This window comes from Anser brachyrhynchus, assembly GCF_964034855.1.
Source record: "Anser brachyrhynchus genome assembly, chromosome: 3".
Lineage (NCBI taxonomy): Eukaryota > Metazoa > Chordata > Aves > Anseriformes > Anatidae > Anser > Anser brachyrhynchus.
In genome coordinates, this window is record NC_137696.1 from 103352427 (window position 1) to 103368927 (window position 16501).

The following is a 16501-nucleotide window of genomic DNA, read 5'->3' on the forward strand; positions in this document are numbered from 1 at the left end:
ACCCTTTTTTATTGTTCAGTGAAGTATTGCTCTCCTTTTTGATTCTGTACATTTTTAAGTGAGAAGCAATATATGGAATGGATGGTCCATTAATTAAGGAACTGTTTTAGTAGTCGGAAGAGTTTTGTTCAGTTTTCATGTGTGACCTTACCTAATCATTTAAGCCTATGTCTGATTTCTTATCTATAAAGTGAAAATGTCTAAAATGAGGAGGATAGTAAACCTCTGCCTTGTTGGATATTTAAAGAATAACAGCACTAAAGCAAGATCCCCTGGTAATACAATGATGAAGACAAATTTCCAAAAGGGAAAGTTAGAAGGAAACAGTCGTGTAAGCCGTGACTTTTATCTGTCAAAAAAAAATCTAGGATATAAGCTAAAGAAAGGCAACATGGGGCTTGAGGGAAGGGTTTTTTTTATTTATAATTTGAAACATCAGACAGTATTTAACTGATTATAAGTCTGTCCTTGGTACAAGCTATTGAACTAATGTTGAAAGATGCTGCTGGGAAATTAAGTCCTTTGCTAAAATAAATTCTTGGGTTGATGTCAGATTATTAACTACAAGACTGAGATTTACAAAATCATCTCGGGGGGCATCCAATTTCAACAACTTTTTATTTGGAATTCAGAATTTTTTAATTTAGCATCCCTGATTCAAAGTGCCTCAAACAGTTTTGAAAAATCTCAGCAGAAATGTTTAAATGTTCCAGCTCTTCAGAGAGTATGTTTTGTGAAAGGAAGAATATGGTCCTGCAGATTCAAAATCAGTGTTTATCTGTGTTGCTGTCTACGCACCAGCTGAGTAGTGATGTGTGATTTAGCCAGGCAGTTATTTCCCTGTTGGTCTTCAGTTACAAGTGACAAATGGACATTGTGATTATAAGTGAGCTGTAAATATTTTGTATGTTGCCTTGCAAAAAAACATTGCTGTTTAAGAGGCCTTGAAAGAATGGGTATGCTATGTCATTTGGAAAAGTAAATTAAATTTGTAAATGTAAAGCTACTTCAAGTCAATGGAGCAGCTACTCTGTAGTTTATCACTTTTTGTGATAAAAAATAAATAAAATTGTCATTCCTTGATGAGGGCAATCCTTTGTCATTGCACCTATATCAGCAAAGCCTGAACAGATCCAGAACAGATCCTCTCTCAGAAACTGGCTGTGAGGGAAAGCAGCATTTTATCCTAGTGGTCCTTGATACAAGGCTGCAATATTTTATGAATACTCTGTAGAGATTCCTGCTTAAGCCCAGAATTTTAACTCAGCTGATAGTGGTTGTACATTTCAGTCTGACATTTTTCAAGCATTTGGTCACCCTTCATATCTTTGGGTATTTTTTATTTATTACCTTGTGTGTGGCTCTTTAGTTAGCGTGTCAGTTTCTGTTTCTAGAATCATAGAATCATTAAGGTTGGAAAAGACCTCCAAGATCATCTGGTCCAACCATTGCCCTACTACCAACGTCACCCACTAAACCATGTCCCTAAGCACCAGGGGACATGTTTTCCTTAAACACCCCCAGGAATGGTGAAACCACCACCTCCCTGGGCAACCCGTTCCAATGCCTAACCACTCATTGTGAGAAGAAGTGTCTCCTGATTTCCAACCTAAACCTCCCCTGGCACAACTTGAGGCCATTCCCTCTTGTCCTATCACTAGTTATGGGCAAGAAGAGGCTGACCCCCAGTTCCCCACACCTTCCTTTCAGGTAGTTGTAGAGAGCAATAAGGTCTCCCCTGAGCCTTCCCTTCTCCAGACTAAACAACCCCAGTTCTCAGAGCCGCTCCTCACACAACTTGTGCTCCAGGCTCTTCACCAGCTTTGTAGCCCTTCTCTGGACACGTTCCTCAATGTCCTTCTTGTAGTGAGGGGCCTAAAACTGAACATTGTACTCAAGGTACAGCCTCACCAGAGCACAGTACAGGGGAATGATCACCTCCCTGGTCCTGCTGGCTACACTATTCCTGACACAAGCCATTGGCCTTCTTGGCCACCTGGGCACACTGCCGGCTCATGTTCAGGTGGGCATCAGTCAGCACCCCCAGACCCTTTTCCTCTGCACAGCTTTCGAGCCACTCTCCCCCAAGCCTGTAGCGCTGCATGGGGTAGTTGTGACCAAATTGCAGGACCCAGCACTTAACCAGTTTGAACCTCATTCCATTGGCCTCTGCCCATTGACCCATCTTGTCCAGGTCCCCCTGCAGGGCCTTCCTACCTTCCATCAGACCGACACTTCCCCCCAACTTGGTGTTGTCTGCATACTTACTGAGGGTGTCCTCAATTCCCTCATCCAAATCATCAATAAAGATATTAAAGAGGATGGGCCCCAACACTGACCCCTGGGGAACACCACTGGTCGCCAGCTGGATTTCACTGCATTCGCCACCACTCTCTGGGCCTGGCTGTCCAGCCAGTTTTTTAACCTAGCAAAGAGTGTACCTGTCCAAGGCATGGGCTGCCAGCTTCTCTAGGAGAGTACTGTGGGATACCTTTTCAAAAGCCTTGCTGAAGTCTAGGTAGACTACGTCAACAGCCTTTCCCTCATCCACCAGGCGGGTCACCTGGTTGTAGAAGGAGATGAGGTTGGTCAGGCAGGACTTGCCTTTCATGAACCCATGCTGACTGGGCCTGATCCCCCAGTTGTCCCACATACATCGTGTGATTGCCTTCAAGATGACCTGTTCCATCACCTTCCCTGGCACCAAGGTCAGGCTGACAGGCCTGTAGTTCCCTGGTTCCTCCTTACGACCTCTCCTAGAGATGGACATCACATTAGAAAGTCTCCAGTCATCTGGGACCTCTCCAGATGACCATGACTGCTGATAGATGATGGTAAATGGCTCAGCAATCGCATTTGCCAACTCCTTCAGCACCCTCATGTGGATCCCATCTGGCACCATGCACTTGTGACAGTCCAGGTGGAGCAGCAGGTCTCTAACTTTTACCACCTGAACCGTGGGGGGAGGTTCTTCTGCTCCCCATCCCAGACTTCCAGGTTGGGTGACTGAGTACTCCGAGGATAAGTGGTCTGGCTAGTAAAGACAGATGTGAAGAAGGCATTAAGAACCTCAGCCTTTTCCTTATCCTCTGTATTCATGTTCCCCCCTGCCTCCAGTAAAGGATGGAGATTCTCTTTGGCCCTCCTCTTGCCATTAATATATTTACAAAAACAAATTTATCATATTTGAAGTAGATTGTTTACTAAGTCAGAGTGATTTGCTGAACAAACTATATTTCCTGATTGCAACTTCCTCATGTCCAAGAGCATAAACGTATAAAATATGTTTCCGAGCTTCAGAATATTTGTGCATAAACAAGTCTGAACCTGCAGTTAGGATTCCAAAATTAATGTAAAGCATTCTGCACTAATTTTAATGGCATTCAGTTTGCATATGTCATAAGTAATGTAAACTTCGCAAATTAAGTACACTTTATGTGTTTTTAATTTATTTTTATTTATTTATTTGTCATTTAGCTCCCTATTGCAGTTTAAACCCTATCTTGAGGAACGGTGGAATTGTAAATAAAACAGGTGGTCCTGCTGGAAGTAAAGTTCATTACTACTGCAAACCTGGGTACAGAATGATTGGTCAAAATAATGCAACATGTAGACGTCGCCAAAATGGCATGTATCAATGGGATTCTCCTGTGCCAATCTGCCGAGGTAAGATATTTTCTTGTTGAGTATGCTTCTATAATTTCATTGCAAATATTTTACGAAACAAAGATTCAGGCTGTAAATACTTCTGTATGCCAGGAGACACATCATGAATTTATCCAAGTACCTATTGACTTGCTTTCTTAAGGTATACAGAACTGAAGTATTAAGAACTAGATCAATGCAATCAGATACAGACCAAATGAAAAATACATTGTTAGGGTTTTTGTTTGTTTGTTTGTTTGTTTGGTAAAATACATACCTCCAAACAGTACACAGCTCATCGTATCATTGTTAGAACAGGTTTCACAAATACAAACACAATACAATACAAATTTCACAATACAAATTCAATAGTTTTCAGGCGTTGATTTGATTATTTTAGAAAATAATCAGTAGTTCTTTAAAGACATCATCTGTAACTTCTGCTTTATTTATTTATTTATTCTGGAGTTAAGCTGGGTCTACTTCAGCTTTTTCCAGACATCTGTTAAAAGTAGTTAACATTTGTCAAAAAATTACGTATATTTTTTTAACATAGAGGACTAACATAAAGTAATATGAAGCAGATAAGCACAGATGTAGGAGGTAAAGAATGCAATTCTGTTCAAGATTAAGACTAAATGTAACCATCTCTATGTGAACACAAGTTTTGATTTGCTTAAACACAGAAGTCTAGTGTCATTTGAGGTGTCCTGAGTTATTTTACCAGTCCTCCAGCTACCCGTCCAGAAAAACACAAGCTCCTGTGTTATATCCACTAAACCTGTCAGATGTCTTGAGGCCTAAGAGTATCTCAAGTAGCTGTATACAATGGAAAAAGGAAAAAAAGTCTGTTGAATTTAATCTAGTTAAGAGTGTCAGAAACTTTGGGAGTTATTCTGCTAGCTAGCCAGTATGTCTTTTTTTTTTTAGTAGACATTGAAATTTTGGCATCTTACTTTGGAGCTTAGATACTTTGAGTATATGAGGACAGACAATATTCTGCGTGTGCTATTTAGGCTGGAGGGGTTGAGACCGTAAGCTTTCGGACCCCCTGTGTCATACTTTTCTCCAAAATTAAAGACCTCATGATTCCTCAGCTGTCAACAATTATATACATTTTTACTCCATTACCTTTCTGCTGCTTATCCACCCAGATGATGGAAACCTGCATACTACTACCAGTATTGTTCAGACAGATTGAAAATATGATGCTCCAACACTTAAGAATTGTTAGAAAAATTAGTGCATTTTTTTCTTACCTTCTCCTTTTTTGAGAATAGTCCAATTTTCAGTTGTTTTTTATTTTATGTGTTTAGCCTTTTTCATTTTATGTGCACATTTTAATACTAGTTGGAGAGAGGTTTGTCAGCTTGCCATTCTAACTTGGAGAACTACATCTTAAAGTAATGAAGTGTGCAAAGCATGGAAGAGTTCTGAATAAAAGGGAGAATAGTCCTTTGAACAAGTTAAGAAAAAAAGACCCTAACTTTAAGGACAGAATGGAAAAATTCACACAAAGTCAGAGGACAAATGGAAAGATATGTGCATGACTTGACACATTAGGTCCCAGAACTTGATCATGGATAACCAGGGAAGAAAGTCCCTGAAAGAAATAAAAAATTTAGAACAAAAATTAAACTAACTCAACAAATTCATGAAATACAACAGACTCGTAGTCTATCTGTGTTATTTTATCAGTATGTACAAGAAATATCTGTGAGATTTTAGAAATGCATTATGTTAACAGATACGTTTTCTTTCATTTTAAGCCATATTTATAATTTCAGCAATACTTGTAGCTAAGAGTATATAGATTTATTTGAGGAGGAGGGGAAAGAAGATTCAGGAGATAGAGAGTGTTCTTCATCTTTACCAGAAATTTCCTATGAATGTAGCACTCAAAAATTTTAATATTATAACTGACCTGATTATTTCAACTTGGATATCTGGATGAAGAATATATTTTTTCAATAAACTGAAATTTAAAGTATTGTTCTAAATTTATTATCTGTTGTCAAAATACATGCATCCTCATTGAAAACTAGGTGAAATTGCACATCTGGTCCAGCTCATGGATTCCATAACTGGATGTTTCCAAATAATATGCCTTCTATTAAGTCTGAGATTTCTGTAAAACCAATCCTGCAGGGTTACATTTGTAATTAAATATCATGGCTATGTCAGAACTAATGTTTGAAATCAAATTTGATTGTATTCATTATGAAAAAAAAGGGAGTTCTCTTTTGCACATGTAATACAACAATATCAATTTTCATATGAACACATCTCTAATATGGGTTAATCTGGCGGGGTCGAATGGTGGTTTTCAATGCTAGTCTTATCAAGTGCAGATGCATGTAATAATTTCCTGGACAGTATACAAAGTACTTGACTCCTATCTAGGAAATTGGAACTTATTGTTATTGCCTTTACTTTGATTAGTTGAAACAAAAGAGAATCATGAGTTACGCTACAATCAAAATATTTATAAAGAAAATAGAAATTCTTATATAATACCTCACATTTATAATATAGCCTCACATACTCACTGGCTTATTATTCTTAGTTTTGAGACTGGCATTTTCCAGGCTGGTCTCATGGCTTCATATTTATAAAATTTATTTATTTTATATATTTATTTCTATCAACATTCATACAAACAGTTTTGGCACCAAAGCTCACCAATAGAAAGTAGAAAATTATCAATAAGATTCTCTCTTCAGTTATCTACTAAAAGTCATTGCTCTTTTGTAATTTGTCCAGCCAACTTGTAAAAAAAAAATTGATATATGGTATATTAAGAGAATGTAATTTTCTGCTGAAAGAAAATTATATAGAGCCTAGTAATGATCCTGGCAACCACCTGTCATCTTAGTCACTGGTTAGCTCGTGTCCAAATCTCTGTGCTGGGGGAAAGTAGGAAAAGAAGGATCAGAGATGAACTAGATAATATGAAAAATTAAGAGAAAAGCCTGACAGGAAGAGAAGTTAAAATCAAAACTGAAAGGAAGACAGTGTTTTCAGGGTCAATATCGAATAGGAGCGCAGGTATCAGGGGACTGAGACATGGTGTCAGTAAGAGTGTAATGGGGTGGCCGTGTTCCTCTGAGAAACACAGTCAAATGCCCCTGTAATTTCCAGATATTCTTCATATTTGAGGCTCAGCCTTTGGCATTACTCTTCCTGATTTTCTCCAACTTATTCTTAAAATAGATAAAAGTAATTTAGAGTCTTGAAGAATGCTTGGCTACTTTTCAGGTGCACCAGCTGAGAAGAAAACAGTCTTCCTAGTAGGTTTGTAAAACAAAATTTTGGGTACTTACTTTAAGGAAGAAATTTTCTTGTCTGGATCCAGGGTAGTTATAAAGGGTTAAAACATATGACAGGGTCATGATAAAAACATAGATGATGCTAACATTTCCTTCTTAAAATCCTCATTCCAACTGGTGTCTCTATTAATACCTCTGTGCTTTCTGAAGTAAATAAAACCATACTACTGAGCTAAAGATCCTTGTACTTTTTGCTGTGCAAACCCAAAGTTATTCCAGGACTGCAGCTGGGTTCCATGTCTGTCCTGGGGTAGACAATTTATGACATTTTTTAGGGAACTGGATTGAAAACATCCATTTGCAGTTTTCCCAAGAGCCATGAATTTGGAACAACCTGCTCTTTCATAAAATTAGCTATTTTTTTTTGTTTGAGTGTAGAATTAAACTTACCTTTGGTAAATGTTATTATGTCCCTCTTAGAACCATTGACTTAAAATAAAAAGGTGAGGTAATTAGCACTATTTAAAAGTTCCAAATCCCAGTTTCCTCTTATAATGTATTCTAAACCTATTACCATATTTCAAAATATAAAACAGTAAAAGAGGAATTGTACTTCAGACTAAAAAATCAGAAGTTTGAGGGAAAACATGGTAATGATCTTCTAATACACTCAAAAGTAGCTCAAAAGAAGAATAAAAAAAATCTGTTATTTGTAGATAGAGGAATTACAACTAAATTTACTTCAAAATGATCTTAAGTTAGACTTTTTTTTTTTTTTTTTTTTTTTTTCCTCTCAGGGGGACTAGTGAAACGCTGGAATAGATTGCCCATGGAGAATGTGCAATTTGCGTCATTGGGGGCTTTTCAGGAACAAATTAGATGAATCTTGGTCAAGTATAATTTTAGCTTGTGGTAGGGAAATAGACTAGATAACCATTCATAACCTTGTTTACGCCCACAGCCCTAAACCATACAGAGCCCTGTTTTCATTTTCCTTGTTAGTTCTACATGCATCCAAGTCTGAGAATTAGGATTTCTGTGGTGTGGCTCTCCCTAATGTTTCTGATTGAGTATCATAGACAGAAGCCACTCAGCATTTCTTTTATTATGAATCCTACTTTTAGGGATTTCTCTATTGCTGCTTTTAATTTATAGGGAATTTAAATACTTTAAATACTCTGTATGATGTGCAATGCCAGAAACAGGTCACTAATTGATAAATGCTTGTGCATTAAATTCAGGGATTTCTCAGTGTTTGGGAGAAAGCTCAGAGTCTGACTGTTGTACGGTCTCCAGCTTCTTTTCTGTATGCAGTGAATTTGCATGCTTTACATATGAATAATACATAATTATTTTAATTGTATAGACATATATAGATATTTTAAAGGATTGCTGTAAATTTTACATTTACTTATTTTGTTAAGAAGTGACTTTCAGTAACACATGTGGGACATGAAAGAGCAACTAAAACTTCATCTCAGTTTCTAGGTAGGAAAAGGCTTTTCCACTTCCACTGATTATCTGTTCTTTGGAAGGAGTATATTTTTCTGCTGTGCAAGATAATAGAGACAGTTCAGGTTGAGTTATATATTTTTCACACCGAATACATATCTCCCAGCTGGAACCCAGCAATCTCATCTAATCATTAACCTAAGAAGCTTGTTGACAATTCCTCAAGCCAGAAGATTTTCTGACACAGTTCTTTATCATTTTAGCAGTTGTGTGAGATGCTGGAATGTTCAATGTGCTTAAATATGTGACAGTTCTAACTGTCCAAAGACTATATGCCATTTCAGTCAGTTTTTTCAGATAACTTGACATCAAATATCAAAGTACTTGCCATTTAGTGAAACTGGCTGTGCTGGCATGCTACGTATGGACACAACTGTTCTCAAAGCCGTTAGCTGCGTCAAGAAATTAGTAGCAGCAGAAATTTTTCTTTCTAGTCTTACTTTCTGGGGTAGAAGCAAACAACAAATAGACAGACTGTAACAGGAACAATGCCAGAATGCCAGACCTGCTTTTATGAGTAGTAGCTAAAGCAGCAGCAGCAGGAACAACCTCACAATGTAGCAGTACAAGATTCAGCAGCAACCTAGGAAAGAGGAGAGAGAGTGGAGGACTGAGGTACGACACTGAGAATAGAAGTGGTGAAAAAATGTTACAGGAAAGCATAAATTATGAGGTGCCTTATTACATGGAACATTATATCAGACCCTGCACAACTGATAGACATACCTGGATGTGTCTTGGGCATTGTACGTCTTTGATTCTTTAAACTACCTTGCATGCAAGAGCTATTCAATCCTGAACTTATGTGGTGGCTTCACAATGTCTGGTAGATCACCTCCACCATGCCACTCTCTTATTCCCCCCCCTCAAAACAGCCAGGGGTGAAAATTGAATAAAAAAAGCTTGTGGATTGAGATAAGGACAGGGAAATTGCTCACCAAGTACTGTCATGGGCAAAAGAGACTTAGCATAAGGGAGATTAATGTAACTTATTACCTATTGATAATAGACTAGAGCAGTGAGAACAAAAACCAAGCTAAAAACACCTTCCCCCCGCCATCCACCCTCTTCTACATCCTCCCTCCGAGTGGTGCAGGGGAACAGGGAATGAAGGCTGCGGTCAGTCCCTAACACTTTGTCTCCGTTGTTCTTTCATGGTCACTCTCTGCCCCTGCTTCAGCTTGGAGTCCCTCCCACAGGATACAGTCACAGGATCATAGAACGGCTTGGGTTGGAAGGGACCTTAAAGACCATCTAGTTCCAACCCTCCTGCCATGGGCAGGGATGCCACCCACTAGATCAGGTTGCCCAGAGCCCCATCCAACCTGTTGGATACCGTAATATAGTAACTAAACAGACTTCTGTTTTTTGGGGGAGGGTGGTTTTTAGTTTGGTTGGTTGGTTGGTTTCAGATGATATAATCAATTCTTTTTGTTTGCTCCACAGAAACTGCTGAATTATTTTAAGTTACTTTATGCTTGAAGTATTCAGAAGGAACTAGAATATGGTCCAGCTATATGTACAGATATATGCCTTCATGGATGTGTGAATAGACATACAGTTCTGCCTTTTGGTTTTATAGAATTAAATGGATGCATGCTTAACACAGAGATTGGAGCTTTGATATCAGAAAGAAGACCTAAAAAGAAGTTGACACAATAAGTTAATCTTAACTCAGTTACATTGTACATCAAGCATTCAGACACATTGCCACAAGGCAGAAGAGAGATGAGAGGTTTGCTGGGAGAGGCAGGGACATACTGCAAAATTCTGGAGACACTGAAATATTTCAATAAGCATGACCGAAGTGGCGAATGCATAGGCATTTTTATGAGGTAGTAAGAGTGGCAGTTTAGCTTTCTGTCAGTTCAGCATGTAAATAAACATTTTATGAGTGTGAAATTCTTCTTACATGACTGAGGCTGAGACATGAGTCAATTCTAGTTGTAGTTAAAAAGTATGAGTTTGAAAGAATAAGTGCTGGTCTGGAGAGAAATTCTGCGGACACAAGTTAAAATAATTGGGAGTATCAAAACAATTGTCAGTGAGACCTAATATCCATTTTGGAGACATGAAAAACAGAGAAAATTCAATATCGAACCTGTTTGAAATAAGTAATTTACTTCATAGTGTCTAAAACTAATGCATTTAAATTCAAATTGTTTAAAATTCTTAAGCAAACTAGTAAAATACGTAAATTATTGTTTAAGTTATCTGAATAGCTCTTTACTTTACTGGAACTCTTCCTAATCTACCAGTATATTTAGGTGATTTTCTTATCAGAGAAAAATGTTTAATTGATTTAAGTATTAAAGTATTTAAGTATTAAATATTGTTTTATATGTCTAGAACAAACAAATACTAAGTTCTATTTACAGTGCAAGAATGAAACCCAGAGAGAATGGAAGCAGACTAATAGGAAGCATTTATGAAATTTCCAGTCCACTGTTTCTAGGACCCAGTCACTTTGGACACTTTCTTGATTTTTCCCTGAGAAATACACCGCTGCCCATAGTCTATGTTGAAATTTCTGTCAATGGTTAGGTTAAACAGCCAATAGTAATTGGATTAAACAAAATAATGATTTAAAAAATGTCTGTCTGTTAGATGGACTTCAAAATGTTTATCAATGTTTTAAATACTCTTACGCTTGTAGGAATGTTGTAAATATGGTAAATTCATTTCATTTGTTATGAATGGGCTATGTGAGAAAAAAAAAAAAACACAAATATGAGACAATGCCAATGCTTTATCTTTTCCTTTCCTTTCTTTCCAGCTGTATCTTGTGGTATTCCTGAATCTCCTGGGAATGGTTCAGTTATAGGTAATGAATTCACTTTGGGCAGTAGATTGATATATGAATGTAATGAGGGCTTCAAGTTAGAATCTAGTCAACAAGCAACAGCAGTATGTCAAGAAGATGGATTATGGAGCAACAAAGGGAGGCCACCTGTCTGCAAATGTAAGTAGGCATGTGTTTCTCAAGCATATTCCCCTTAAACTGATTCAGGAAAATCTTCAGTGGCAGTGCTTAGATTTTTACGTACACATATCTGCTGAACTGACCATTTAGGAACATATAATCATTCATCATGTAGCAAAATAGAAGAGAACTGTTCAATTTGTTTAATAATAATAATAATAACAACAATAAAGTTTATCTTAAAAAAAATCCAACTTAAAATCTTCATGTAATTCAATTTCATGTGTTTTTTTCTTATTATGGATAATGTGCTTTTCACCATCTTCACAGGTTAAAGTTACAGGCACCAACTGTAATTTATTTTAATACAGCTTCTAAACTAGTAGAAGAAAAAGCTATTTATTAAAATACTGCTAGTGTAGATGAGTAAGCAGAGTAAGAGTCCTTTAGTCTTGATTTTTGTCTTCCATCAGAACTAGCCACTATAATGTGGGCTGCTTTACTATGTTACATGGCATCTTATATGCATTGGGTTACCTCCACCTGTCTTTGTGCTGGATCAAAACAGTAACTAACTGACTTTGAGTATGTGACTTGAAATGCTAATTAGAACATAATCTTAAAAGTATTAATTTCTATAACACTTTACTTACAATTTTTGAGAGTTAGTTTAGAATCTAAAATTAAAAGTGTATGTGCTTTCCAGATTCTGAATTTCAAAAACACTTCAGTTTTTCAAACAAGTAAAATTAAACTTATTTTTAAAGAGTAAAATGGTGTTATTATGACAATTGTGCAATCATTGCTGCTCCTTCCTCCTCATGCTTTTCCTCTGCACCAGTGTGGGTCTTCTCCACAGGCTTCAGGATAGTCCTTCAGGATAAACCTGCTCCAGCATGGGTCCTTTATGGGCTGCAGTTCCTTTAAGAAATATCCATGTGTTCTGGGGTGGTGTCCTCCATGGGCTGCAGTGTGGGTATCTGCTCTGGAATGGTTCTCCATGGGCTGCAGGTGGACAACCTATTTCACCATGGTCTTCTCTGTGGGCTGCTCTGCTCCAGTAGCTGGAGCACTTCCTCCCTCTCTTTCTTCTCTGATCTTTGTTTTCACAGTGCTGTTTCTCACTTTTTTTTTTTCTTCCCTTTTTCTCTTCTCTCTCCTTCTCTGCCTGTGCAATCTTTTGCCTTTTCTTAAAAACACTTTCCCAGAGGTGCCACCAGATTTGCTGATGGGTTCAGCTATGTACTGTGTTGGGTTCATTGTGGAGCCAGCTGGAATTGGCACAGGACCCCTTCTCACAGAAGCCATCCCTACACCTCTGCTGCTGCCAACACCTTGACACCTACACCTAATACACTCAGACACCTCTTTTGTAAAGTTAACAGTCTTGCTGTGATTTATCCTCACTGTTTCTTCATTGTTTTTGGATTGGTGATTCTCATTACTGTTCCCTGGACAATCTCCAGTTGATCTACATCCTTCTTGAAGGACAGTGCCTAAAACTGAACACAGCATTTCCACATAAGAAGGATTATTTGAAACCAGCTGTGATCACACAAGCATGCTCTGTATTCAGAACCACGCACAGAGGGAAGGCAGTGCTCTCATGTATTGAAATGCACTTCATTATCTCAGAAAAAAATTGTCAGAGTACAAAGAACATAACTTGAATGATTAATCAGCAGAAATGTCAACAATATTTTTTTGAGGAAAGAGGAAGTTTAAACTACCTTGCATTTAAAAATACTGAATTAATAGCAGTATATCTGCAATGCAAAAGCAGTAGCCAGTATTTTTGAAAATATTGAGTGTTACACAGTGACACTCCGTAAACTGAGCTTAATTGCTATGTTTAGCACAACTTCCAATGTTATAAATTTTGTTTAATATTTATAATGTCCTAACAAAGTTTCTAAAAGTGTATTCAGTTTGAAAAAGATTCCTATTACTTAGTAAAATGAGAAGTGATAAAGTAAAAAGGCTAATGACCTACATGGTAATATTAACGTCAGTATTTTCAACATGGATCACTACTCAGAGGTACGTGTGTGTTACTTAAGATTACTTACTTGCAAAATGCTGAAAAGCTTAGACAATCATCACAATAACCTGTTTTTGTAGTAATAAATTTATTTAGTCTCCAGACCCAGATAGAAACATCTCAGACTTGATGAGCAGAAACCACAGCACAGAAAGTTAAATGGTAAATAAATTATTTCATTTTATCCCCAGGTCTATTAAAATGAAGGTTGAAGTCAGTACAGTTTGTTCTGCAAGGTATCACTGATAATACAGTGCCTGAGGCAGATGTCTGAAATTCCTTTATTTTCATTAAATGTATTTACACCAGGTTCCAGTCATGAGAAATAAGATTCACGCTAGTATGAATCACAAGCAAGACTAGTTCATGGTGGTATGAATGTCACAGTAAGACACAGATGAATCATGGATATTAAGCTATTGGATGTAATTACATGAAATAGAAATCAAGAGATAGCTATTAGGAAAGCTTAACTGAATGGCAAGTAAGTCAATTGCTTTGGTTATTCTACATAATTATCTTCAGCACATGATGACAGGAACTGGAGGTGTCTATCTGCACAACCATTTAAAAAGCCACTGAAAGCCTTTCTCAGGCAATACTTTAAATCTGACCAATACTCTCATTAGATAGTGACAGTATAATAGTAACTTTAGATATGAATACAGTACACCATGTACAGTCTGCCAAAACTTTATACTGAAATCTTTAAATTAGTACATTGCTGTTAGTCAAGGAAGGGAGTGAGACCCGCAGTTCCAAAAAGCATTCCATTTAAAAGGTGTAGAAATATTTGAGAAATATTCAAGTAATTTGAATAAATCAAGGAATTTGGGTCTCAAACTATAGATGAACACTGGTGCTTACATTATATTTCTTTTTTATTTATTACTCTGTGCCACATGAAATGCCTCTAATACCTTTTAGCCCAACTAGTATAGTTTGATTAGTACTCAGATACAAAGGAAAGGATGTGTGGGTATGGTTATAAATGTAAGGTTGTAAGTTGTAGGTATAGTCAGCTGACAAACACTGTCTTTCCTATCATCAGCATCTTTATACAGCTGTACTCTTACGAAAAATCGTTACGTTTCCATCTAAGATTAAAACAAGACCAGTCTTTGGGGAATTTTTTATTTTGTCTATTCCATTTCATCAACTATGATTTTTATTTTGCCTGCTACTATGGAAATACAGATGTTGATTCTTGCAGTGACAAATTAAAAAAGGAAAAGAACACAAATGAAATTTCCTTCCGTTCCTTTGAATAAGATAATCTCTTCCTATTATTATACTAAAACTGCACCATTATAGCATGATTATTACATTTTGTTTGTGACTAATTAGTGAAAATTATTCTTGCATAATTCCTTAATGCCTCACTTTCTACAGAATATATATCAAGTGCAGAGAAATGAGGTCTTCCAAATCAGAAAGACAGTAAGATGGAAATACAAAAGTACTTAGATGTAAATGCAAAGTTTAGATGTATTGCTTTTTAAATTCTATTCAGAGCCTCTTCTGGATGTCTAAGTTCATTTACTGAATAGAGAGATTCATGCTTGTAATAGTATCCATAACCATTTTGTAGTGAAACAAGGTCATCTAAAGGTGTCGATGGAAGTCACTCCATTCATCTGAGACACTTCTTTTGCTTTTACATTTTTTATCTAAATTTTTAAATATTTTTCACCATGTGCTTGTTTTCCTGTGTATCATTCTGCTTCTCCTGTGAAATTCTTCTGATTTAGGAACCTAGATTTTCAGTCTTCTAGAAGTGATTTTCCCTTTTCATAGAATCACAGAATGGTATGGTTTGGAAAGGACCTTAAAGATCATCTAATTCCAACCCACCTGCCATGCAGGCTAGGGCCTTCCCTAGATCAGGTTGCCTAAAGCCCCATCCAACCTGTCCTTGAACACTGCCAGGGATAGGACATCCACAGTTTCTCTGGGCAGCCTGTTCCAGTGCTTCACCACCCTCATCCTGAAGAATTTATTCCTTATATCTAATTTAAACCGACCCTTTTTTAGTTTAAAACTGTTACCCCTTGTCCCCTTTTTCATCTTGAATGGATTTGGGGGGGGGGGGGGGGGAGGGGAGAGCAGGGATACAAAATTTCATAGCTCACTGAAATATTATACATTTTTTCCTGAACATCCTTGGACTATTTTGATACATTTGATGTCCTAAAGATGACAGATATTGTTATCTTTTTTTTTTTGGAGCCGCTAAATATGTTTTCTTAGGAGTTTTGATTTTGTGGACACTTGATACTGGCTTTCTTCTTGAAACAGAAATACTGATCTAAAATCTGGGTTCTCTCTCCACAGCAAATGAAATTCTTAGTTGATGACACTAAAGTCTGTTCCTACCTTGAATGTATTATTGTTTACTCTTTCTTTGAATAAGGTAGAGAAACAGATGTTGTAGATCATTATTACTGATATACTGAAAGAATTAGAAAGAATGAGTTGTGCCTCACTGTATCAGTAGTAGTAGTAGATGCTTCAGATATAGCCACTGAAAAATTAGTATGAGATCTGATTTGATGAATGAGGTCATACTAAGCTTGTTCTGAAGTAAAAGAGAGCTTGTTTCTGTTTAGTATGTATATATAATACCATAAAAGGGTTTGTGTTTCCTTGTTCCAAAATTCATGTTCTGAGAAAAGAAAGCTCAGTCTTGAGTTTGCTCTGACAAACGCTGCCTCTCAGTACTAGAAATTTCTGCAAATTTGAGATACAATACAGTCTCAGTGTTTGCATTAATGACAGTTTAAGGATGTAGAATACTTTTAGAATAACCAGGGTGACATGATTATGGCAAGGTTAGCATTTACCAAAATTACCATTTCTCTAAAGCTAAATACCATAATTTGTAAACAACAGTACAATTTTATACAATATTAAATCTCTATATATGTAAATTAAAATAAACACATGTAGGTTAGACTGCATATGTGTCAGTGCTGAAATCTGTACCGGTATGTTTATTAAAAAATATATACTGCTGAATAGGATAACATAGCCTCTGTTCTTACTTGCTTTCCTTCTTATGGAAGTAAGTAGATGCCTAACCTAAGAAATGATTTTGTGACTAATTATTTT

At 36.9% G+C, this 16501-nt stretch overlaps 1 protein-coding gene across 12 annotated transcripts in view; it reads left to right on the top strand.

The window, feature by feature from the left end:
- The window catches only part of CSMD1 (CUB and Sushi multiple domains 1), a 1150108-nt gene that overhangs the window by 1046487 nt on the left and 87120 nt on the right, over positions 1–16501 (top strand). For all 12 annotated transcript variants that reach the window (XM_080586628.1, XM_080586632.1, XM_080586634.1 and 9 more), the window contains 2 exons: positions 3478–3666; positions 11203–11388. In XM_080586628.1, the coding sequence (XP_080442754.1) occupies positions 3478–3666; positions 11203–11388 (375 nt within the window). The remainder of the gene's footprint in view (positions 1–3477; positions 3667–11202; positions 11389–16501) is intronic.